The sequence below is a fragment of the Maylandia zebra genome, linkage group LG12, assembly GCF_041146795.1.
Source record: "Maylandia zebra isolate NMK-2024a linkage group LG12, Mzebra_GT3a, whole genome shotgun sequence".
Taxonomy (NCBI): domain Eukaryota; kingdom Metazoa; phylum Chordata; class Actinopteri; order Cichliformes; family Cichlidae; genus Maylandia; species Maylandia zebra.
In genome coordinates this window covers 40211993-40235022 of record NC_135178.1, presented here as the reverse complement: position 1 = coordinate 40235022, position 23030 = coordinate 40211993, and the positions used below count along the sequence as shown (strand labels likewise).

General features: G+C 40.3%; 3 protein-coding genes and 1 long non-coding RNA gene across 4 annotated transcripts; 1 reads left to right on the top strand and 3 right to left on the bottom strand.

The window, feature by feature from the left end:
* Positions 1 to 2937: 2937 nt before the first annotated feature.
* Positions 2938 to 5174, top strand: LOC112432979 (uncharacterized). Its single transcript, XM_024801356.2, has 6 exons — positions 2938 to 3055; positions 3318 to 3446; positions 3653 to 3846; positions 4343 to 4490; positions 4586 to 4790; positions 4870 to 5174. Exons 2-6 carry the CDS (start codon positions 3342 to 3344, stop codon positions 5172 to 5174), a joined length of 957 nt encoding a protein of 318 aa, XP_024657124.2. The 5' UTR covers positions 2938 to 3055; positions 3318 to 3341.
* Positions 4072 to 7954, bottom strand: LOC112432977 (uncharacterized). The gene is made up of 6 exons (XM_024801355.2): positions 7622 to 7954; positions 7050 to 7312; positions 6664 to 6854; positions 6437 to 6530; positions 6062 to 6255; positions 4072 to 5441 (listed from the first exon to the last, which is right to left on the bottom strand). The coding sequence occupies exons 1-6, from the start codon at positions 7817 to 7819 to the stop codon at positions 5254 to 5256; spliced, it is 1128 nt and encodes a 375-aa protein (XP_024657123.1). The 5' UTR covers positions 7820 to 7954; the 3' UTR covers positions 4072 to 5253.
* Positions 7955 to 13048: 5094 nt separating this feature from the next.
* Positions 13049 to 14966, bottom strand: LOC143421395 (uncharacterized). Its single transcript, XR_013101028.1, has 3 exons — positions 14754 to 14966; positions 14552 to 14624; positions 13049 to 14457 (listed from the first exon to the last, which is right to left on the bottom strand). It is a non-coding gene; the product is annotated as an uncharacterized LOC143421395 (long non-coding RNA).
* A 3612-nt stretch (positions 14967 to 18578) lies between these two features.
* On the bottom strand, positions 18579 to 19301 carry LOC112431731 (general transcription factor II-I repeat domain-containing protein 2-like). The gene has a single exon (XM_024800448.1). The coding sequence runs from the start codon at positions 19299 to 19301 to the stop codon at positions 18579 to 18581; it is 723 nt and encodes a 240-aa protein (XP_024656216.1).
* Between the last annotated feature and the right edge of the window lie 3729 nt (positions 19302 to 23030).

Below are 23030 nucleotides of genomic sequence, written 5' to 3'. Positions count from 1 at the left end.
TGCTTGTAAACCAGGCTTATTATCATTGTGTTCAGAATAGGAAAAAAAAAATCATATTTCATTGGCCAGAAACATAAAATCAGGCTGACTTAAACAATTCACGTTAAATAATTAATAATTTTCCCCAATATTATGCATCTACCACTGTTATTCTTGTTGTTGGGTATTTTTGATAAACTCTATTGTTCTGACTGATACGGTGCTCTTGGGTGACATGTTGAGCCAAAAGAAATGTGTTTTTGTGCTGATATAAGATAAATATTAAATATTTAACAGGAAGAGCTGCAGCAAGTTGCACATCTGTGGAACACCCACATAATATGAGGAAGCAGAAATGCAGTTGCTCCATGTTAGGGGTGGTTTTGTTGATCCATTTTCCGATTAAAATCAATTCATTAAAGTCCTGAATTGATTTTTAAATATAAATCTATTTTGCCCAGAATCTCAGGTTGAACCTCATAAATTTCAACAACCACCAAACAGCTAAAACAGTAAATGAGAGCAGGTACACAGATTCTGCACAATGACGTAAACACAGAGCGCGCACGTGCCGATGGATCATAATGTAATGCTGGGCATACACTGTGATTTTTGAGCTGATTTTTCAGTCGTGCGACCGTTTTGGTGATCGGCCCGAGTTTCGCCTTGATCGTGCGTCATGCATCGTGTAGTATACATGGGGTAACGAGAAGTGATTAATAAAATTTATTAATAAAAAAAGATATAAGATAATTATTGTTATTTTGTTTTGGTTTTCTGTTTCAAGGTCATAACAAATTAATTTCTCAATATATGCAACCAAATCCATGTACTCCAGTGAAATATCAAAATTAAACCAGGTCCTTGTCATTTACAAGTCCCACAGCCCGTTCTCACTCCCGACACGTAAAATACTGACGATTTGTCACGTCCCTTAATTCAAATTCTTTTGTTTTCATTCTAATTCCATTGTTTGTTTTAGAATTCTGTTGCTTTCATTCAAATTCTATTGTTTGTTTTAGAATTCTGTTGCTTTCATTCAAACTCTGTTCTGTACATTATAATTCCGTTGTTTTCATTCTAATTCTGTTGTTTGTTTTAAACTTCCATTGTTTTGATTCAAATTCTGTTCTGTTCATTCAAATTCCGTTGTTTTCGTTCAAATTTTGTTTTTTTCATTCTAATTCTACTCTTTTTATTCAAATTCTATTGTTTGTTTTAGAATTCTGTTGTTTTCATTCTAATTCTACTCTTTTTATTCAAATTCTATTGTTTGTTTTAGAATTCTGTTGCTTTCATTCAAAATCTGTTCTATACATTCAAATTCCGTTGTTTTCATTCTAATTCCATTGTTTGTTTTCAAATTCTGTTGTTTTCATTTTAATTCCGTTGTTTTCATTCAAATTCCGTTGTTTTCATTCAAATTCTGTTCTTTTCATTCTAATTCCGTTGTTTTCATTGAAATTCCTCTGTTTTCATTCAATTGATTTTGTTTTCATTATAATTCTACTCTTTTTATTCAAATTCTATTGTTTATTTTAAAATGCTGTTGCTTTCATTCAAACTTTGTTCTATACATTCTAATTCCGTTGTTTTCATTCAAATTCCATTGTTTGTTCTCAAATTCTGTTGTTTTTATTCAAATTCTATTGTTTATGTTAAAATTCTGTTGCTTTCATTCAAACTCTGTTCTGTACATTCTAATTCCGTTGTTTTCATTCTAATTCTGTTGTTTGTTTTAAACTTCCATTGTTTTCATTCAAATTTTGTTCTTTTCATTCAAATTCCATTGTTTTGATTCAAATTCTGTTCTGTTCATTCTAATTCCGTTGTTTTCATTCAAATTCCGTTGTTTGTTTTCAAATTCCGTATTTTTCATTCTAATTCCGTTGTTTTCGTTCAAATTCTGTTGTTTTCATTCTAATTCTACTCTTTTTATTCAAATTCTATTGTTTGTTTTAGAATTCTGTTGCTTTCATTCAAAATCTGTTCTATACATTCAAATTCCGTTGTTTTCATTCTAATTCCATTGTTTGTTTTCAAATTCTGTTGTTTTCATTTTAATTCCATTGTTTTCATTCAAATTCCGTTGTTTTCATTCAAATTCTGTTCTTTTCATTCTAATTCCGTTGTTTTCATTGAAATTCCTCTGTTTTCATTCAATTGATTTTGTTTTCATTATAATTCTACTCTTTTTATTCAAATTCTATTGTTTATGTTAAAATTCTGTTGCTTTCATTCAAACTCTGTTCTGTACATTCTAATTCCGTTGTTTTCATTCTAATTCTGTTGTTTGTTTTAAACTTCCATTGTTTTCATTCAAATTTTGTTCTTTTCATTCAAATTCCATTGTTTTGATTCAAATTCTGTTCTGTTCATTCTAATTCCGTTGTTTTCATTCAAATTCCGTTGTTTGTTTTCAAATTCCGTTGTTTTCATTCAAATTCCGTTGTTTTCGTTCAAATTCTGTTGTTTTCATTCTAATTCTACTCTTTTCATTCAAATTCTATTGTTTGTTTTAGAATTCTGTTGCTTTCATTCAAAATCTGTTCTATACATTCAAATTCCGTTGTTTTCATTCTAATTGGTCCGTGTACTTTTCGGTATTTGAAGTTTCGTTTCAGAAAGTATAATTTAAAAAAGAAAATGAGACACTTATTTAATTCTCAACTTAAAAAGCTAAAATGAAAAACGTAAAACAATTGTTTTTTTCATTTTGTCCTTTCGCACATCAGAAACGAAAAACCCAAGAAAAAAGAACGAGAAAGGGCCCTTTATTTATTTTGTCTGAACCGGAAGTTTTAGTAGGTCAACAACCTGTACAAGTGATGCGCAAACTTATGGCAAACACTGTAGTGTGGACATCATGACGTTGGAAAAATACTCAGACGTGATCATGGAGATGGCAAAACAAGGCCTGTCATCGGAAATTATATCAGAGCATCTGTCATATGAACACGGGGAAGTGAGAGGATTTTCTGCGAGAAATGTTAGAAAGTTTTGTGCTGAGCAAATCACTAGCTGTCGACTCTCGGACACACGGTTGGAGCTTGAGGTGACACAAGCTATAAATGAGGTAAGGTACTTTCTTCCTTCACCTTATGACTGTGTATGGTTGTCTTAACTGGGTTGTAAGGGGGTTAGTCTAGACTGTGTGCGCGCGCCCGCGCGTTTTAGCGTCTTGCGGGTGGTGGGTAACGTTAGTTATTTTAAAGATGTCTCTCACTGGTATTTGTACAGTTAATTAGCACAATACTTTAGCTTTACACATTTGCTTTCAGAATAAGCTACTTTACATTTGTTGTTCTAGTAGTAGCATGATCTTTTATTTTAAACAGGTGGGCCCAACATATGGCCGCAAAATGATGAAGGGCTATCTGTCCACAAAAGGGGTACATGCTGCAGAGGGACGAATTGGGTCAATTTTAAGAGAGGTGCATCAACCTTATCATGAAGCAAGACGCCAGGTAGCCTATGTTATTTAATCTTCCACTAGAACTGTATTCCAATGTTCTTTGTCATATTTGTGATATACATCATGTAATGGTAGGGCCTAATTCTGTTTAACAGATGTACGCCCTGCTTTAACAGTTACTTGACTCTTCCTCAAACGTATGATCAAATCTGCCTTTATCCAGTCAGCTGTCATTTATTTTTGTGATTTTTTTGTAAGGGAGCTCGGAATCTTAATCCCACACCGTACCATGCTGAATGCATGGGGCACAAGGTTCACCTGGACCAAAACGAGAAACTTGTAATGTTTGGAGTCACCCATGTTTTAGCTGTAGATGGATTCAGTAAAAAGATTGTGAGTCATTCCACAATGCCAATCAAAAACAACTTGAGCATCTATGAATATGTTTTCAGGTAATACAACCTCTCAAACCATTTATTTCATCTTAAGTGTTTTGATGGACATGTTAGTCATATTGGACATGAGCTGCACCCAAATTTACAATATTTGAATTTAAATTAGACATGCAACAGATGGGTCTGGTTATGTTCCTGAATATAATATATTAAGAACTTACCAAACATTTTGATCAACATTTTCTATTAATGTAAAAATAAATAAAATGGAATTGCACATGAATCATTTAACTACTTTATTGCAATTAATCAGTGTTCATTTATGAATGGAACAAGGTTCTTGGATTTCCACATATCTTTCAATTGTTCTGACATACATCTAAAGTCTGAGCATGACAGTGACATTGCAAAGAAACTTAAGAAATATATGTTGTCCTACTACAACTAAAATATTACCCAAAAAAAACATGAATGAATACATTCAAAATAATAACACCTTTGCTGGTCTTAAAGCAAAATAGTTAATAAATGTTCTTTATTTTTCCTGTACCAGACCTGCAGTGATCACCTATGGTATGTGGGACCAGGTGCGAGTAGACCATGGAAAGGAATTTTATTTAACACTGTTCATGCAAGAGATGCTGTCACATCATCGCTTCAATCAGGAGAGACTGCCTTATTTACAGACCTCATCCACAAGAGTAAGATTTAAGTACCATTAACATCAGCTGAAATTCTTATACTATTACGTGTACTACTACGTACATTTAAGACATGTTTCTTTTAACTCTTTTAGAACCACACAGTTGAAAGGATTTGGCCTGAAATCAACAACCGTGTCAACTACCCACTAAAAACTGCCCTACTCCAGCTGATGGACCAGGAGGAGATAGATATGGAGGATAACCTTGTGCGATACTGTGTGTCCAATCTAACCTGTCAGCTGTGTAACATTGGTCTTGCAAGTGTGGTAGAATCATGGAATGCTCATAGAATCCCAGGTAAAAAAAAAAAAAAAAAAAGTCAGATTGCTTACAACCCTGATAATGAACATTTAAACACCTCCTCTATTTTTTACAGGAAAAGGCATACCAAATCACTTTGCAGAACATGGGTGTAAAAGAAGAATTTCTCCAGAGCTCTTGCCAAATGCACTTGAAGCAGCAGACCTTTACAGGCAGCACTTGGGATCTGCACTCAAAGAATATTCGACTTTTGGAGTTGATCCCTTCACAACCGAACAGGACAAACTTAGAACAGAGAGTCATTTTGCAGAAAAATATCCTGATATTTCACATTTGTTTTTTAGAGCCGTAAATGGTGACTTTATGCCATACAAAGAAGCTCTGCTCTGTCTCATAAACATAACTCAGAGAAATGTATGAACCACTGCATCTGTAAACTGTACAGAACAGACAAAAAAAAAAATCAACTGACTGTAAACATTTGTGTGTACACACTACATTACTCCTCTGCAAAAAAAGATTTCAATACAGAAAATGCAGCTGTTAGACCAGTAATTTGTAGAACTCCGTTGTTACTCTCCCTGCATTTTGCACAGTGCTGTGATGTCTCTTGCCACTGTTCCACACATGTCTTGCAGCCAATAATGCTTCTGCAGCACAGTGAGAACACTGGATCCTCAATGATGTCTGCAAAAGTAAATCAGATAAGTGAGACTGTTATCCATTTATGTTGAATTTAGTTCAAACTATAGGTTCAAAGTCAGTCTTGACATAAATTTACAGACAGCATGCAGAATATTTTTGGTTATTCTGTAATTCCTCTTGTTCACGCTGTTCTGAGAAAGTCCCTGTCTATATTTTTGTCTATAATTGATGAGGGGCAAAATCAGTACATTTTCTCAATTAGCAAGCAAGAAAAATGAAAAAGTTACAGGTACTTGATTCAATATATGTAACTACAGTCCCATTTTAAATGTGAACTTTTTAGTTTTACATTACTGTGAACAGTGTACCGTCACCCATACTGACATTGTAATCAATTTGAAAAGCTATACTTTCATAGTCAAGATTGCAAGGAGAACCCAAATTAAATGTGCATGTAAACTTTTGAATGTTATGTTACAGTAGACCTGCATCTTGATTGTCTGTGCCTAAGTATTTAAATGGACACTGCTGAATAAAGAGCCTATGTTTGGTAAAAAAATGTTTGTCCAAAGTAATGATTGAATGTGGTTTGACATTGTTTTAATTGTAATTAAAATGTTAGTGTAGATGTAATGTATTTACTAAGCAACATTTGAACATACTCATACAAACCACGCAGCTAAATCCCTCCTTGAGTGTCTGCAGCTTGGGGGTTGTGACTTTCTGGGCAACTGCAAGATCAGTGAGCTCTTTGATTGCTGCTGTGACAGCTGGCAGACTTTGAGATGCCAACACCAACTCTTCTATTTTGTCACTCACTTCTCCCAAACTGGCACTGTCATCATCTTTACGGCTGCTACAAATAAAAATGGATAATCAGATGTCAAAGCTACTTACTGGCTTAAAGAAACATCACATCACTTACTGATAGATGATGATTTATGTAGTGATGTCTTACTGCTATTATAGGATTTAAATCAAATTAATTCTTCTATATTGATGTTCATCCTATAGTATATACATATTTATTCACATACCTCAGTTTCTTCCTCTTTGTTCCCTGGAGGCAATTAAAGTCTTGTTCAGGCACAGCAAGAATTTTTCGTGCATTTTGTCTCCAGTACTGTGACCCTACAGATGAAAAACAAAACCAAAGAAACCTGTTTAGAAGCCAATACCATATTACCCAATAAATATTACAAAGAGTCTGGTAAGACATGTCTCTCCATAAGATATGGGCTTTAGCTGTAATATTATGGCTCACCTGTTGTGCCCTCCGACTCCAGAATTGCATTGCCCTGTGCATCTGTCAAAATTATTGGGTTGTAATTACCAATGGCATCTTGCACTTTTCCTACTATCCCTTGAAGCGTAGCCTCAGACTCCAGGAATCGTACAACCACCATTCTATTGGGAATCAACCTCCCACCAACTACATCTGCAAAGTACACTGATCTGTAAAACAAAACATAATAATTTTACATATCTTGTAAAAGACAGCAGGCCACAAATCCATTCAGTGATTGCTATAGGCAAATTGTACTAAAACAGCTTTGCTATTCTTAACAATTCAACTATCCATGCACCTTATGTTTCTTTTTATTTTGCCTGTTCTGTAATTTAATATTCAAGAACACAGACTCATCCTACCTCTGAAATGTTTTGGAGGACATAGGGGAACTTGAAGTAGCCTGCTGTGAACGTGAAGGTGCAGACGCTGCCACAGCTGGTGCTCGCATAAATGCAAAACGCTGCCCGCTGGAACCTGCTGTTGGAATTGACTCCATGTCTTCTCCGTGGACTTCATAGTGACCTCTGGGTGTAAGGTCTAATGCGCTGAAAACACCAGAGACCGCACCGGGGAACATAGCCACGTTTGAATCATCCGTGATGTACAGAGTATGCGCGGATACCTGTTTAAGAAAAGTTTCCGTAAATCACGTTGCTCTGCTAACGTGTTACTCCTGTGCACACGGTTAATAGGCTCTAAAGGCTTACTTATTAGCTAGTAGCCGGTAAAAGTCAATGAATAACTATTTACACATTAGCACATGTGCACAATTCACATATTAGCACAATGAAGACGGCTAGACATAGTATTAGTAAAAGTAGGCCTACATGAAATCACCAAATGTTAACGTTAGCCGTTCCGCAGTAAGGAAGAACAATAACGTTCATAAAAAAACTGCTGAAAGCAAAGTTTGCGAAGTTTACATATCTACCTGAAAGATGCGACCCAGTTTTTCTGCAGTCATGTCTTCGTCCCGGAGTGTCACTCTCTTAGTTTTCCTAAAAACAACGTAATGGTCCATCCTCTGTTTATTCCAGTGTAACTTTAAGGCCGTCGATCTCTTGTGTGGGGGACGGTGTGCGCGCGCCATAAAAAAACGCGCAGAAGAAGTACTTCCCGTTTCAGACATTGAAAATGCGTCTATTTTTTTGTTTTTGCGCTAGTATACTTTCATTATTTGAATCACGAAGAAATCCAAAAAAGCACGTCTAATTTTAAGTGTATGACGGCTATTTGTTACCACCGAATGAAAAAACAAGTTATTTTCGCCCATTTTATTCTTTATCAAAAATTAAAAAAATGAAAATTCTTTTAAATATCGTTTTTTCGTTTTGGTTTCTGAAACGAAACTTCAAATACCGAAAAGTACACGGACCCTAATTCCATTGTTTGTTTTCAAATTCTGTTGTTTTCATTTTAATTCCGTTGCTTTCATTCAAATTCCGTTGTTTTCATTCAAATTCTGTTCTTTTCATTCTAATTCCGTTGTTTTCATTGAAATTCCTCTGTTTTCATTCAATTGATTTTGTTTTCATTATAATTCTACTCTTTTTATTCAAATTCTATTGTTTATTTTAAAATGCTGTTGCTTTCATTCAAACTTTGTTCTATACATTCTAATTCCGTTGTTTTCATTCAAATTCCATTGTTTGTTCTCAAATTCTGTTGTTTTTATTCAAATTCTATTGTTTATGTTAAAATTCTGTTGCTTTCATTCAAACTCTGTTCTGTACATTCTAATTCCGTTGTTTTCATTCTAATTCTGTTGTTTGTTTTAAACTTCCATTGTTTTCATTCAAATTCTGTTCTTTTCATTCAAATTCCATTGTTTTGATTCAAATTCTGTTCTGTTCATTCTAATTCCGTTGTTTTCATTCAAATTCCGTTGTTTGTTTTCAAATTCCGTTGTTTTCATTCTAATTCCGTTGTTTGTTTTCAAATTCTGTTGTTTTCATTTAAATTCCATTGTTTTCATTCAAATTCCGTTGTTTTCATTCAAATTCTGTTCTTTTCATTCTAATTCCGTTGTTTTCATTGAAATTCCTCTGTTTTCATTCAATTGATTTTGTTTTCATTATAATTCTACTCTTTTTATTCAAATTATATTGTTTCTTTTAAAATTCTGTTGCTTTCATTCAAACTTTGTTCTATACATTCTAATTCCGTTGTTTTCATTCAAATTCCATTGTTTGTTCTCAAATTCTGTTGTTTTTATTCAAATTCTATTGTTTATGTTAAAATTCTGTTGCTTTCATTCAAACTCTGTTCTGTACATTCTAATTCCGTTGTTTTCATTCTAATTCTGTTATTTGTTTTAAACTTCCATTGTTTTCATTCAAATTCTGTTCTGTTCATTCTAATTCCGTTGTTTTCATTCAAATTCCGTTGTTTGTTTTCAAATTCCGTTGTTTTCGTTCAAATTCTGTTGTTTTCATTCTAATTCTACTCTTTTTATTCAAATTCTATTGTTTGTTTTAGAATTCTGTTGCTTTAATTCAAAATCTGTTCTATACATTCAAATTCTGTTGTTTTCATTTTAATTCCGTTGTTTTCATTCAAAGTCCGTTGTTTTTGATCAAATTCTGTTCTTTTAACCCTTGTGCTCCCCTTCGGGGCAGCCCCAGACCCCGGGGGTCCCAAAGTACCCCACCCTCAGTAGAGACAGGTGAATGAAAATGAAAAAAACAGAACGATCATTTGGGGTCGAAGAGTGTCCCAGAGCGATTCTAATGGGTTCGTCAGGGGATCGGGAAAGAAAACGTAGCACTTGGGGGCCACGCACAGAAGCTGCTGCGGCAGCGTGGGGGTCATTGATACCCCAGTACATGAAAATGAAGCATAATAATAATAATAAGACGAAGAAGAAGAAGAAGAAAAATACAACACACAGACGCTTCTGAGTTTTATTTTATTTTATTTGAAATTACACTCACGATACAACTGAGGCAATCTGGAAGGCCATACCATTTAGGGACATGCGCAATAGGGGGGTGCGTATTGTATTTTTGATTACAATATCAACAAACTGTCCGTGTTTCAGGGGCTCGGTGCTGTACGGCGCCTCTGGTGGCTGTGAATACATGATCAGGAGACGTTGAATGGAAGGAATGAAAAGCGGCGTGAGGAGTCTTTTCCTGATGCTGTATTAATGTTCAGCGTAAAAGTCATCCTCCAAGTGTCACAGCGGGATGGAACGGACACACGCGCAGGCTCTGAGTTGGGGAACACAAGAATCTTTATTACAGCACACCAGGCGATCTATTTACAGAGGTGAGGGGAGAAGCCGGGCTCCGGGGGTCCACATACAAAGGGAAAAGACACTGAAAGTCCACACGCACTCCGTCCACTCCTCATGCTCTTCTCCACACTCCACAGAAAACACGATGACGTACTCCACTCCTCGCACACTCAATCACTCAGGAAACACAGGGGTTGGTCCAGGGAATGCGGGTCGGCAACGGTCCAGCGACGAGAAACACAGAGCTGCCGTCTTATAAAGGAGCTGGAACACTTTTGTAACGAGCCACAGGTGCGTGATGGCGACCAGGTGCGTGGACCAAGGGCAGAAGTCCACAGGTGAGCTCCGCCCTGGCAGAGGGAGGAGGGAAAGAGAGGAAGGGAGAGAGCAGGAACAAAATGAAAAACATATGTAGCCATACTGAGCCGACCGGGTAGGCACAGGAACCCTGACACCAAGACTCGCAGACACTCGTGTTGTCTCTGGCTGGGGTGATTGGTCTTGCACCCGTTGCATGCTTCGGTGCGGTACTCGTTGATCACTAGGTCGAGTAGGTGATACACCTACGCAGTTTTCACGGTATCGACGAGTAAAGAAGACGCCCAACCGTCAAGCTCGGCGTCTTGCCGCTCCTCTCCTCTGTCACACTCCGCGTCGGACAGTCTCTCTCCCTCTTCCGAGAACGAACGAGACAATCGCCTTCTATTGAAAATACTAGAAAGGGGGGCTTATTTTTTTTGTTTTATAGCGATTTCATAGAACAGCTACAGCGTAGGCAAACATTCAGTGAGTGAGTAAGTAAGTAAGTAAGTACATAGACTGCATTAGAACTAGAAATCCTAGAAAACAAGTGAAATGAAACTCAGCCTTCATAGTGTAACAAGGAGAAACGGGGTGGGTTTAGCTAAGCGAACATTGCCAGTGTACAATTTAACTGAGAATATCCAAGGGCTCCACTGAGCCCCGTGAGAACATAAGATGTAAAGTATGCTCCTGTGCCAAATAATCCCAAGACAGGGAGGCCGAAGAATTTACACCGCTCCCTCAATTCGATCCTCTCCTCTTCTTCCCGTTTTCTTTGTTCTTCCTCCTTTCTCCTCTTCAGCCTTTCTCATTCGAGTTTCTTCTGGGCCGCCTTATACATCTCGTTGGTGTAGTGGTTTCCTCCACTGAAATCCACCATTTCATCTATTTCATCCAGAAGACAGCCCCGGAGTGTCGATCACAGCGATATTTCTTCCGTCTTCACCCTCTGCCTCGTTTCTGAGACAGCCGTCGGTGACAGACTCGGGCGAAATGTCTTCTTTGAAAGCATTCGCATCCCCCAGGATGGTGTTTCCAGATGCACTCTTTCCCGATCCTGTTTTACTGACCAGAAGGAGTCTCAGTTCTTCACGGGTCACAAAGCCTGCGGGGTTGGGGAAATGATGGTAACATTTGAATCATTCTAGAACCCCCCCCCTAAAACACTACGTTACGCTAGGCTATTAGATTACACTAGGCTATTCTTTTGTTATCTTTGTATTGATGTTGACAGCGAGCAGTTTGCCCACATAACGCCAGTAGCACAAGCAACACACATCCCTGGATCCGGCCTTTGGTCGCCAACATTTTCAGTAAGCTAAGAAAAGAAGAAAGAAAAAAGAGGTGAAATTAAGGCACATTCAAGGAAAGTATTTCAGATCAGATTAGCAAGTTAAACCACACTGAAAATACACGTTGAATAAAAACCAATAAAAGAACTTTAAAACGGAACCTAAATTCGATTGGAAGCCAATGTAGAGAGGCCAACACCAGAGTGAAATGGTCTAACTTCCTTCTACCAATCGAGCCGCAGTATTTTGCACTAATTGTAAGCAGTGGCAGAGCGTGGGGGTGGCTTACTGGGCTTAAGCCCGGGTTGTTTTTTCAGAAGCCGGGGTCTTTTGGAGTGTAATTTTTTCATAGTTAGATGCCTGGCTGACAACTGTATAAAACAAAAAACTACACACAATATTGGAAGCACATAGTGCACACTGTGGGAATTTACGACTGTGCGTAAATCCCCACTCATATTGGTATGATCCGAGCTCAGACACTAAGCGACTGAGCGAGGGGGCGGGGCAGCTGCTGCCTGTGAGTGAGTTGTTGGAGAAATGGAGCGAGGCAGCCGGAGGAGAACTGAAGTTTGACCAGGTACCAAAGCAAATCATTCGTACTGCACAAATAATGTAAATATGACGGTGCATCACGAAAGATCTGATCTTTCACTTGACTCATATTACGTTACTCGCTCTTCGAGTGAATCAACAAATGGCGAAATGAAAAGCCGGACAACAACACTGCTGTTTCTTTAGAGAGTCTCAGCTTACATGTGTGTTTATTTCATATTTTCAGTTGTTTCCCTCCACGGCTAAATAAATCGGCTTCAGTAATGCACTGATATACAAGCATGGATATAAGGGGCTTCTTTCAAAGAAACAACTCTGGTAGTATTTTATATATTATGCTTTGTATGTTGTTCAGTATATTTCTATGTAAAACAAGAGGGATTTCAATACACAGCAGTATATTCACAGTTTAAACCAGATATTTACACTTTATGGAAAACACAAGAACATTTTTACTGTACAGCATCAATTTAGAGTAAACTTGTTTTGTTTTGGATAAATAAATATTGAAATATCTTTTGAATTAGTTAAATGTCAGAATAAAGAGAGACAGAGCTTCTATTTTTTATCACTTTCATTAAATTTAGGAGTACATATACACTAAGTTTACTGTTAATTAATAAGAAAACTCCAGACGATTCCATTCTGAGCTGAAGAAGCTTCTGATAGGTTAGTAGAGTCCATGTGAGTAAACTGGTGGCACAGCTGTGGATGCATATAAGGCAAAACACAGAGCCTGTTTCTTTGAAATGGGAACATCAAGAGATGTCAACAAAACACCAGGAAAAGAACTGTGGAGCTCCATAAGTGTGGCTCAGTTTGAATACAATTTGGTGCCATTTGCAATTAAGAAATACAGATAGTTTCTCTCTTTACTCTTAAATTTAACAAATATGTTTTTTATATTTATCAACCTAAAAAATTTTTTAGTCTGATTTGATGCTACAATTAAAAAAGTGTTTGTGTTTTTATCTGAAGAGTGTGTAAATATCTGGTTTCCACTGTATATTTGATGATTGTCAGCACAAAGAGGGAGAGAGAGGAACAGAGAGGGAGAGGAGAATGAGGACAGAACAGAGATGAACAAGAGCAGGTGAGACACACATGTTAGTCAAATGGTTGTTTGCCAAAAGTATCACCGTATCATAGGTCCTCATGTATCTCGTACCTATGGCGAATTGGTCCTGGGTGGGGGACCAGACAAAGACCAATTCAGAAGACCCTTACGAGAGTATCACCGAAGGAACAGTTTACACTGCCCGGAACAAAGCCCGGGGAGGGTGTCCAAGGGTGGCCGGGGCTTAGTCCATGGGGCCCGCCTGGGCATAGCCCGAGAAGGGGACATGGGCCCATCCGCCATAGTGGTCGAGGGCATTGTGTGCTGGGCGGCGGCCAGGAGCGGTGGCCCTGGTGGACTGATCCCCGCTACCAAGACTGGCAACTGGGACATGGAATGTCACCTCTCTGGTGTGGAAGGAGCCTAAGTTAGTGCGTGAGGTTGAGAGGTACCAGCTAGATATAGTCGGCGTCAACTCAACGCATGGCTTGGGCTCTGGAACCAGTCTCCTGGTGAGGAGCTGGACTCTGTCTCAGTCTGGAGTTGCCCATGGTGAGAGGCAGGGGGCTAAGGTGGGTATCCAGTATCCCCTTGGCTTGCTGCCGGCACGTTGGGGTTTTTCCCGGTGAATGAAAGGGTTTGTTTCTTGCGCCTTCGTGTCGGGGAACGGGTCCTGACTGTAGTCTGAGCTTGAGCTGCCACCAAGGGAGCCACCAAGCTGAAGGAGGCCTATCGGGCTCGGTTAGTTTGTGGGACTTTGGGGACAGCTGATAGTTACCAAGAGGCCAAACGGAACGTGGCTCTGGCAGCGGCTGAAGCAAAAACTTGGGTGCGGAACACTGGACCAGCTCTTTATCCTCTCAAGGATACTTGAGGGTGCGTGTGAGTTTGCCAAACCAGTCTACATGTGTTTTGTGGACTTGGAGAAGTCCGGGAGTATGGGGTGTCTGGGCCATTGCTACGGGCCTTTCAATCCTTACACAAACATTGCAAGAGCTTGGTACACATAGCCGGCCATAAGATGGACTCGTTTCCGGTGGGTGATGGACTCCACCAGGGCTTCCCTTTGTCACAGATTCTGTTCATAATTTTTAAGGATAGAATTTCTAGGCGTAGCCACGTGGCTGAAGGCTTTCACTTGGGTGGTCTCAGAATCTCATCTCTGCTTTTCGTGAATGATGTAGTTCGGGTGATGGCCTTTGGAATGGTTCGCAGCCAAATGTGAAGCGGTGGGGATGGGAATCAGCACCTCCAAGTCTTAGACATAGTCCTCAGCCGGAAGAAGGTGGAGTGCCCACGCTGGGTCAGGTACGAGTTCCTGCCTACAGGGAAGAAGTGGAAAAACTTTCAACATGGTGCAGCCAAAAACAATCTGGTCCTCAACACCACAAAAACCAAAGAAATTTCAGCCCATACAAATTAATGGGGACTGTGTGGAGAGGGTCTCTGACTTCAAGCTCCTGGGCCTGCACCTGGGTGACGACCTATCCTGGAAAATAAACACTACAGCTATGATCAAGAAGGCACAGCAGTAACTCAACTTCCTGAGAGTCCTGAAGAACAACACGTTAGCCAAGGAGCTGTTAGTGTCCTTCTACGGGTGCTCCACTGAAAGTACCTTGACATACTGTATCCCAGTGTGGTCTGCCAGCAGTAATGGTCAGGAAAAAACATCACTCCAGAGGGTCATCAACAAAGTCCAGAGGATCTACAAATGGCATAAAGAACGATTAGATCTCTTCATAGTGACATTTTACCTACCAGCTCTTCTAATCTTGCATATGAGACATAATTTCACGATTCACAAACCAGAATGGAGACAGCTCTCAAAGCCTTTTTCTACTACTACTTGAATCTGTAACTAGTAGTAGATTCTGCTCAGGCTGTCAGGACATTCATGTTCAGACATGAAGAGATTTTGAATAAAACAGAAGTTTCCCAGAGGACTATAATCTCCAGTCATGCTGCTGTTCATTGTGAAATCATAGCCTGAGGTCTGGGCCGTACTAAAGAAACAAACGCAGACAACATGAACCTGTCTCTCAAAAATGTGATCCATCCATCAGTTTTAATGACAGACGTTTTTTCAGTTACCTTGACAGAAACTTCGAATAACGAACAGAAACTACGAGGTTAACAAAGCACTGATTGTTTACAGCTCTTTCACTATCAAAGAGGAAAGGAAAGAATTTCTAGGTGTTTGTTATATCCAGCAAGAGTAATATTGATTACATATGTCTGAAACTCTAGCTCAACAGACCACAATGCCCTGGACTGTCAGCATTATTACATGCTGTGAATATAAGTAGCTTTGATCACAGTTTATGGTGTAAAAGAGAAGGAATATTGGAAAGAAAGATGAACATTGTGATATTATTTCTTCCAAACTGACCAGAAACATGCTTGTCAGACTCTCACAGCAAAGGATCAGACTCACTGTGCATGACGGCTCAGGCTAATAATGTTTGTTAGATTGTCAGTTGTTTAGTGCTTCTGTACAGTTAGGCTCAGCATCTCTATTTCAGTATAATTAATATGCAGAAAACACTATAAGTTTATTATAACCGCTGTCTGTTTTTCACTAAATTTCTGACTTTAACACAGCCTCTGCGTGTCCTCCCTTTGTGTCCTCTTCCTCTGTGAACGTGTTGCATGTGTCACAGATTCATTTTATTAACAGCTTTCCCACAGTGAGTTGCATCAGCATTCATTCACAGCACATTGCAGAAGGATTCAGATTAATACAGTGATCTTATAGTCAGAATGATCCTGACAGACTGCCACTGTGAATGATCCTTCATCAGGTAAATTTTAAAGTTCAGTATTTCAAAGCAGGAGTTATGAAGAATCATGTTGAAATTAGGACTGTAACAATATGTACTTACAAAGTCAAAGTTTTTTAATTATTCTAGAATATTGGAAGACAAACAGGAAGACAAGCAGTCCATCAAACAGTCTACAGGGTCAAACATACAGAGAATTCAAACAGCAGTAAAAAATAACTGGACACTGAAAAACTTAAAGCAATGTGTGACGCAATAAAAGGAAGCAGCGCAGTATATTCACTGAATTATCATCAATTACAACAGAGAAAAACGACGATTTCTAAGGATTATTTTCTTAATTGCAGTTAGAGTGGCTGGTGAAGATGGAAACATACAGAATGTAAACTGTGTGATTTTGGTGAACTTTGTCAGTAACAAATGAGGTAACCTCCCCCCCAAACAAACAAACAAACAAACAAACAAACAAACAAACAAACAAACAAACAAACAAACAAACAAACAAACAAACAAACAAACAAACAAACAAACAAACAAACAAACAAACAAACAAACAAACAAACAAACAAACAAAACACAGAAACAGGCTCTCTGTATTCATTAATAATTAGAAAGCATGTAAACATTCTGGTCGTGGATTTTTACAGTCTTAGTTCCGCTCGCTGTCATCATGATCATGATCAATGGCGAGGTCCTGAGGTGGGCGGGGCTGTCCCTGGTGATGTCACCATGAAGGAACAGCATCTGGCACGTGTTGGTGAAACATCCCAGTACACTGGTGTAGTTTCCTCTCCAGCTGTTTGACATTTGACATTTCAACATTAAGGGGAAGAAGAAGAAACAGTGTTAGGTCAGGTGACCACGTGGTTTATAAAATAACTAAGAGGAAGTAAGCAGGCTGTTAGAAATAGATGGCATGTGTTTAGAGTTACTGTAGTTGGGTGTAAGTGAACACACCAGCTAGCTGGTCAGCACAGCAGCGCAGCAGATGGCTGGTGATGCCGTCTGGCCCCGCCGCTTTCCTTGTGTTCACTCTCCTTAATGCCGCTCGGACGTCATGCTCCGCAATGCTGGTCACCGGTCTCTCGCTGATGACGTCACTGTCCTTGGTAGTCAGGGGATAGATAGCATTAGCCGCCTGGCTAACCTTGAAACGGGCGTAGAACCGATTCAGCTCGTTGGTGAATGCAGAGTCAGCGTTGATCGGCGTTGTGTGTCCCTGGCTTTGTAGTCCGTAATGGTACCTAGTCCGTGCCACATACTCCGTGTGTCGCCCTGGTGGAAGCGGGACTCCACACGTTCCCGGTACTAGTGTTTGGCATCTCTCACCGCACGCCGTATGAGGCCGCTTTGTAGGCGCTCATATCGCCAGTGGCGAGACCCGCGTTGTAGGAGGCGGTCCTGGCGTTCTCTGCAGTGCGGATCGATCTGTCCATCCACGGTTTCTGGTTTGGGAATGTGGTGACTCTCGCAGTGGGGATAATCTCCTCCTCCAATGGTTGTGCTGTTTTGTGCCCTTGGCCTTATCAGCACCTGTAAAGGGAGTTGTTTTCTCAAACTGCTGACGCTGAAGTAAGTTCATCTAGTTTTAGAAACTTTCACTGAACAGTAACAGTGTCACAACTAAGCACATGCATAAGCACTTAAATACTTTAAATGAGAATAACAGAAAATTTCTATTACAGGAGCAAGAGCCTGTCCCAGTAGTCGTAGGTAGAGCACACCTGGACAGGTCACCAGTCTGTCAGAGGACTCACAGAGACAGACATCAGAGTAACAAATCTATTTAAAATAAATGTAAGCTTGCTGCAGCTGTATGTATGAACATGTGTTTCTGAGTTCACCGTCCACCTCTACATCGCTTCACTGCAGTCTTACATATTTTCCCCACACCTGAAAAAAAAATTGATATTTACAAATAACAGATTCAGCTGATGCAGCCTGACTCAATCCTAAATGTTCAGCACACAGAGACACAGAGGTACTGTTTAAAGTTTAGTGTTAACCCGAGTCACTGATCATTTACAGTATTACAGAGTCTGGCAGTCTTTGCATGATGTCCACGTCACTGTAAGTATCAGATGCATTGAAGCTAATCGGGATATTTACTGTCAATCTGTGGCTGTGATTAATCACTTTACTGGAAACTTTATTAACTAGTAACTTCATCAGTCATGACAGAAGCTAATATTTCTGTGCTAACATCGTTTAACCAGTAACAGCTTTACTACAATGTAAGCTAACGCAGGGGTGGGCAAACTTTTTGATTTGTGGGTCACATTGAGTTCTAACATTTGACAAAGGGGCCGGAACAGGAGCAGATAGATGGCATGCTTTGAAAACATCACCTCATTGGGGGAAAAATACACATCTTGGGATATGGAGAAAACATGTGCTTTAATTTCCAATGAAAATGAAGAAAAGCATTACAATAAAACCTCTGACTTCGAAATGAGTCTTTAAACACTGAAAATCAAATAAATGAACATTTTATTTTAAAGCACTGAAAGTTCTGTTATCCTTCAGGATATCACCATCACTCTCCCGATGCAGATGTACTTGTCCTGTTCCTTTTATTCAATTTGTTTCCCCGGTGCCAAAAGTCAACAACGACCAGTGCAAGAATGAAACAGTTGCAGCAAGTCAGTCTGCGAAGCGCTCTATTTGATCCGCGCGCACTGTTTATAGGCCACCAATTGAAGTGACTTGTCAATTTTATCGAAATCCAAAAACCGACGGCAGAATTCTCCGTGCAGTGCATCCAGTGACTCACTGTATTTCTTTACTTTTGCTCCGGCCTCTTTCAGCGTGGCTAGTGTAGGAAAATGAGTGAATGACTTGTTCAAAATCTGCCTGGAGAATAAAGCCAGCTTGGATTTGAAGGCTTTCACGTTTGTGTGCATGTCATGCACAAACTGCTCCTTCCCCTGCAGTTTCACATTGAGCTCATTCAAGTGTGAAAATACGTCCGTAGCAAACGCAAAGTCACACATCCAGCTCTTGTTGCTCAGCTCAGGAAATTCATCAGTCTTCCCCTGCTGCTCCAAAAACACGCCAATCTCCTCTTTGAGCTCCCACACTCGTTGAAACACTTCGCCCAAACTCAACCAGCGGACACAGGAGTGATAAAGCAGGTCCTGGTGATCCGCATCAGTTGCCTCCAGGAACGCAATGAACTGACGGTGCTGAAGTCCCCGTGCGCGTATGAAGTTGACGAGTTTCACCACAGGATTCACAACATGTATCAGCTGTAACACCGATTTACATAGAGATTCCTGGTGGATGATGCAGTGGAGGAAAATCACATTCTGGTCAGGGTTTTCATCTTTCACTTTATTCTGGATTCTCCTCAGCAGGCCAACGTTTTTTCCCGTTAAATCCATCTGTGGTGACGTTAACAAGCTTACTCCAGGGAAGCTTCATGTTTTCGATGGCAGCAGACACTCGTTCAAACAACTCCTCTCCCCGTGTTTGTCCTTTCAGAGACTCCATTGTCAAAAACTCCTCCGTTATTTCAAAAGTTTCGTTGATTCCTCGGATAAAAATGAGGAGCTGAGCAGTGTCTTTGACATCGTTGCTTTCATCCAGTGCAAAAGAGTAAAAAGTGAATGACTTCGCCTTTTTGTTTAATATGCTGGTGATATCTTCATCTATTAGTTCTACACGGCGAGTCACTGTCCGCCGTGATAAACTGATTTTCTCAAATTTGTCTTTCGTCTCAGGGCACAAAATACCTGCTGTCTCTACCATACATTCTTTTAAAAACTCGCCCTCTGACAGTGGTTTGCTGGCCTTTGCTATTTTGAATGAAAGCATAAAATTGGCTTTGGTACTTGACTCTTGCATGGCAGTTTGACAGTGAAAATAACTTTGCTGAGCCTTCAAATTAGCTGCCAACTTCTCAGCAGCAGCTTCCCGTTCTTTTTTTTTTTTTTTTTGTGTCCCGTTTGGATCTTTAGCCATCAGAATTGTTGTCTTAAGGCCAAGAAAGATGCCAAGCGGATTTATTTTTACCAAGTGGATCATCATGGCCTTGCCATGTTGGTCCATTTGATTGACCTTTATTATAATTATGTATTTATTTTATTTTCAGTTGCTACAAACGGGACAGACATGACTGGGGGATAGGACAGGGAGAAAGAATGAAAGAAAGAGAGGGAGAGAAAGAAAACCAAAGGGGAGAAGAGACGGTGAGAAGGGGGGGGAGGGGAGAAAGTCGCACCCAGTCGCTAGCTGTGCCATTACCCAGCATACACCTCTCCCTCCATAAATGCAATTAACAATACAAAAGTAATAGCTGTATTTAGTTTATCTGCTGTATCTGCTGTTTCTCAGGTAGTTGTTTACATTATATAATATATTGTGTTCAGTATACATCACTACAATGTGATTTCCAAATGTATAAATATACGGACAACAGGCTCTTCCGCGGAAATCTCTTGCCGTCAATAAACAACGTTTAGGGAGCTCTATAGTATTCAATAAGAGGACCCACCACGTCAATTCTCGACGCGAGGGGGTAGCCTGCGCGTCGATAAGTGAACCAGAGGGAGCCTGACCAGGCGTCACACATTTGACGAGTTGAGAGTGAGAACGTGTTGTGTTGGTATGTGTCGGGCTGTGAGCTGGAAAACGCCCAGCTATGTGGCTACAGAAACCATGTGTGAAAAGTGGTCAATAAAGAAAAAAGCATGCTCGGGCATACATGGTCGGGTCTGCAGTGGTATGTTTACAATGGGACTTCTGCTCCTGAACCTCTGCGCACAGTGTCTGCAAATCAGGCTGGCACTTTCATCTTTACGCAGGACTGTAAGATGTGAGGCGTGAGCGGTGTTTGTTTTTACCATAGTTCATGGTGGAGAATCGCTGCTCACATACGTATGTGGATCGAAAGATCCATACTTGGCCTGCCTGGGGTTGAAAGTCTCCATAAATGCACAGCATTTCGGCGGGTATGGTTTATGCGAGTATGACGCTTATTTTGAGCGATCAAAAATAATAACATATAATTTAATTTTTAGATTTCAAGATCACAATAATCTTCCAAATTAGAACTACAGGTTAAAAAAGAACTAACATAAATAAAACACACTTCAGTTAAATACTTTTATTTATATAAGTATATAATATATATTTTTTCCAAACCACATGGAGCCGCAGTATAAGGACTAAAGAGCCACATGCAGCTCTGGAGCCGGAGGTTGCCGAACCCTGATTTATGGTGATGTTTCCTACAGATGGAATAAAAAACAATTAGATCTCTTCATAGTGACATTTTACCTACCAGCTCTTCTAATCCACAGTGAGATTACAACATGCATATGAGACATAATTTCACGATTCACAAACCAGAATGGAGACAGCTCTCAAAGCCTTTTTCTACTACTACTTGAATCTGTAACTAGTAGTAGATTCTGCTCAGGCTGTCAGGACATTCATGTTCAGACATGAAGAGATGCTGGATGTAACAGAAGTTTCCCAGAGGACTATAATCTCCAGTCATGCTGCTGTTCATTGTGAAATCAAAGCCTGAGGTCTGGGCCGTACTAAAGAAACAAACGCAGACAACATGAACCTGTCTCTCAAAAATGTGATCCATCCATCAGTTTTAATGACAGACGTTTTTTCAGTTACCTTGACAGAAACTTCGAATAACGAACAGAAACTACGAGGTTAACAAAGCACTGATTGTTTACAGCTCTTTCACTATCAAAGAGGAAAGAGCTGTAGCTTTCTGACAGACACTTTACTAAGACTCATACAATGGCTTGCAAAAGTATTCGGCCCCCCCTGAACTTTTCCACATTTTGTCACATTACAGCCACAAACATAAATCAATTTTATTGGAATTCCACGTGAAAGACCAACACAAAGTGGAAAACACATCGGGGATGCAGAGTTCAAGGACAGAAGAGAAGAAAGAAGGAGACGGTGAGACAGCGGAGGCTTGAAGTGAGGAGGAGGTATAAACCGTGTCTGCCGTCTATCGTAATGGGAAATGTGCGCTCGTTGGCAAATAAAATCGACGAGCTCTCAGCACTGGTACGGAGTCAGAGGGAGTACCGAGAGTGTAGCCTGATGTGTTTCACTGAATCATGGCTGCACCAGGACATTCCCGACGAGAATGCTTCCGTGGAAGGCTTCCACACAGTTCAAGCGGACAGGGACAGCATCACTAGCGGTAAGCGTAAAGGAGGTGGGCTTGCTGTTTTAGTTACAACCGGTGGTGTAACCCTGCCAACATAACAATCAAAGAAAGGATTTGTTGCCCGGACACTGAACTGTGTGCTGTTGGACTCAGGCCGTATTATTTACCCAGGGAATTCTCTCACGTCATCTTGGTGGCTGTTTATGTTCCCCCCTCTGCTAACCCCACAGCTGCATGTGACACTATCCACTCTGCCATAGCTCGGCTACAGACTCAGCACCCGAGTGCCTTTATTGTGATCTCGGGTGACTTCAACCACGTATCACTGGACAATACACCAACATTCAGACAATATGTGGACTGTCCCACCAGGGGAGAAAAAATTCTAGACCTACTGTATGCTAACGTCAAGGATGCATACAGCTCCTCCTCCCTCCCCCCACTTGGTAGGTCAGATCATAACCTGATTCACCTCACCCCCCACTATGTGCCAATTGTGAGGAGGGAACCTGTGACCACCAGGACTGTTAGGAGGTGGTCAGAGGAGGCAATAGCGGAACTACAGGGCTGTTTCGAGGTGACCGACTGGGAAACACTCTGTGAGCCTCACGCCGAGGACATCAATGGGCTTACTGAGTGTATCACAGACTACATAACTTTCTGCACCGACTGGTGGAGTGGAAACTCCAGCAGAACAGCATGAGAGAGGTGTGGAGGGGCATGAAGACCATCGAATCTGTTTTTCAATAGATTCGACACCACAGTGTCTGCTCCCACCCCCACAACCTCACCTGTAGTCAGCCTGGAATCCAGAGCCACACCACTGTGCCAGCCTCTCTCTTCACATGTTGCCTCCTGTGAGATTCCTGACACCCCCCCACCCATCACCTTCACTCAATACCAGGTTGAGATGCAAATGAGGAGACTTCACTCAGGCAAGTCTGCTGGACCAGACGGAGTGAGT

Bases quoted from the DNA above. Each gene is read 5' to 3' on its own strand.
- LOC112432979 (XM_024801356.2), top strand. From the start codon at position 3,342: ATGATGAAGGGCTATCTGTCCACAAAAGGGGTACATGCTGCAGAGGGA. The intron at 3,847-4,342 runs GTAATACAACCT...TTCCTGTACCAG, and splicing joins ATCTATGAATATGTTTTCAG to ACCTGCAGTGATCACCTATG. The intron at 4,491-4,585 runs GTAAGATTTAAG...TAACTCTTTTAG, and splicing joins TACAGACCTCATCCACAAGA to AACCACACAGTTGAAAGGAT.
- LOC112431731 (XM_024800448.1), bottom strand. From the start codon at position 19,301: ATGGATTTAACGGGAAAAAACGTTGGCCTGCTGAGGAGAATCCAGAAT.
- LOC112432977 (XM_024801355.2), bottom strand. From the start codon at position 7,819: ATGTCTGAAACGGGAAGTACTTCTTCTGCGCGTTTTTTTATGGCGCGC. The intron at 7,313-7,621 runs GTAGATATGTAA...TTTCTTAAACAG, and splicing joins AACTGGGTCGCATCTTTCAG to GTATCCGCGCATACTCTGTA. The intron at 5,442-6,061 runs GTATGTTCAAAT...TTACTTTTGCAG, and splicing joins TAGCTGCGTGGTTTGTATGA to ACATCATTGAGGATCCAGTG.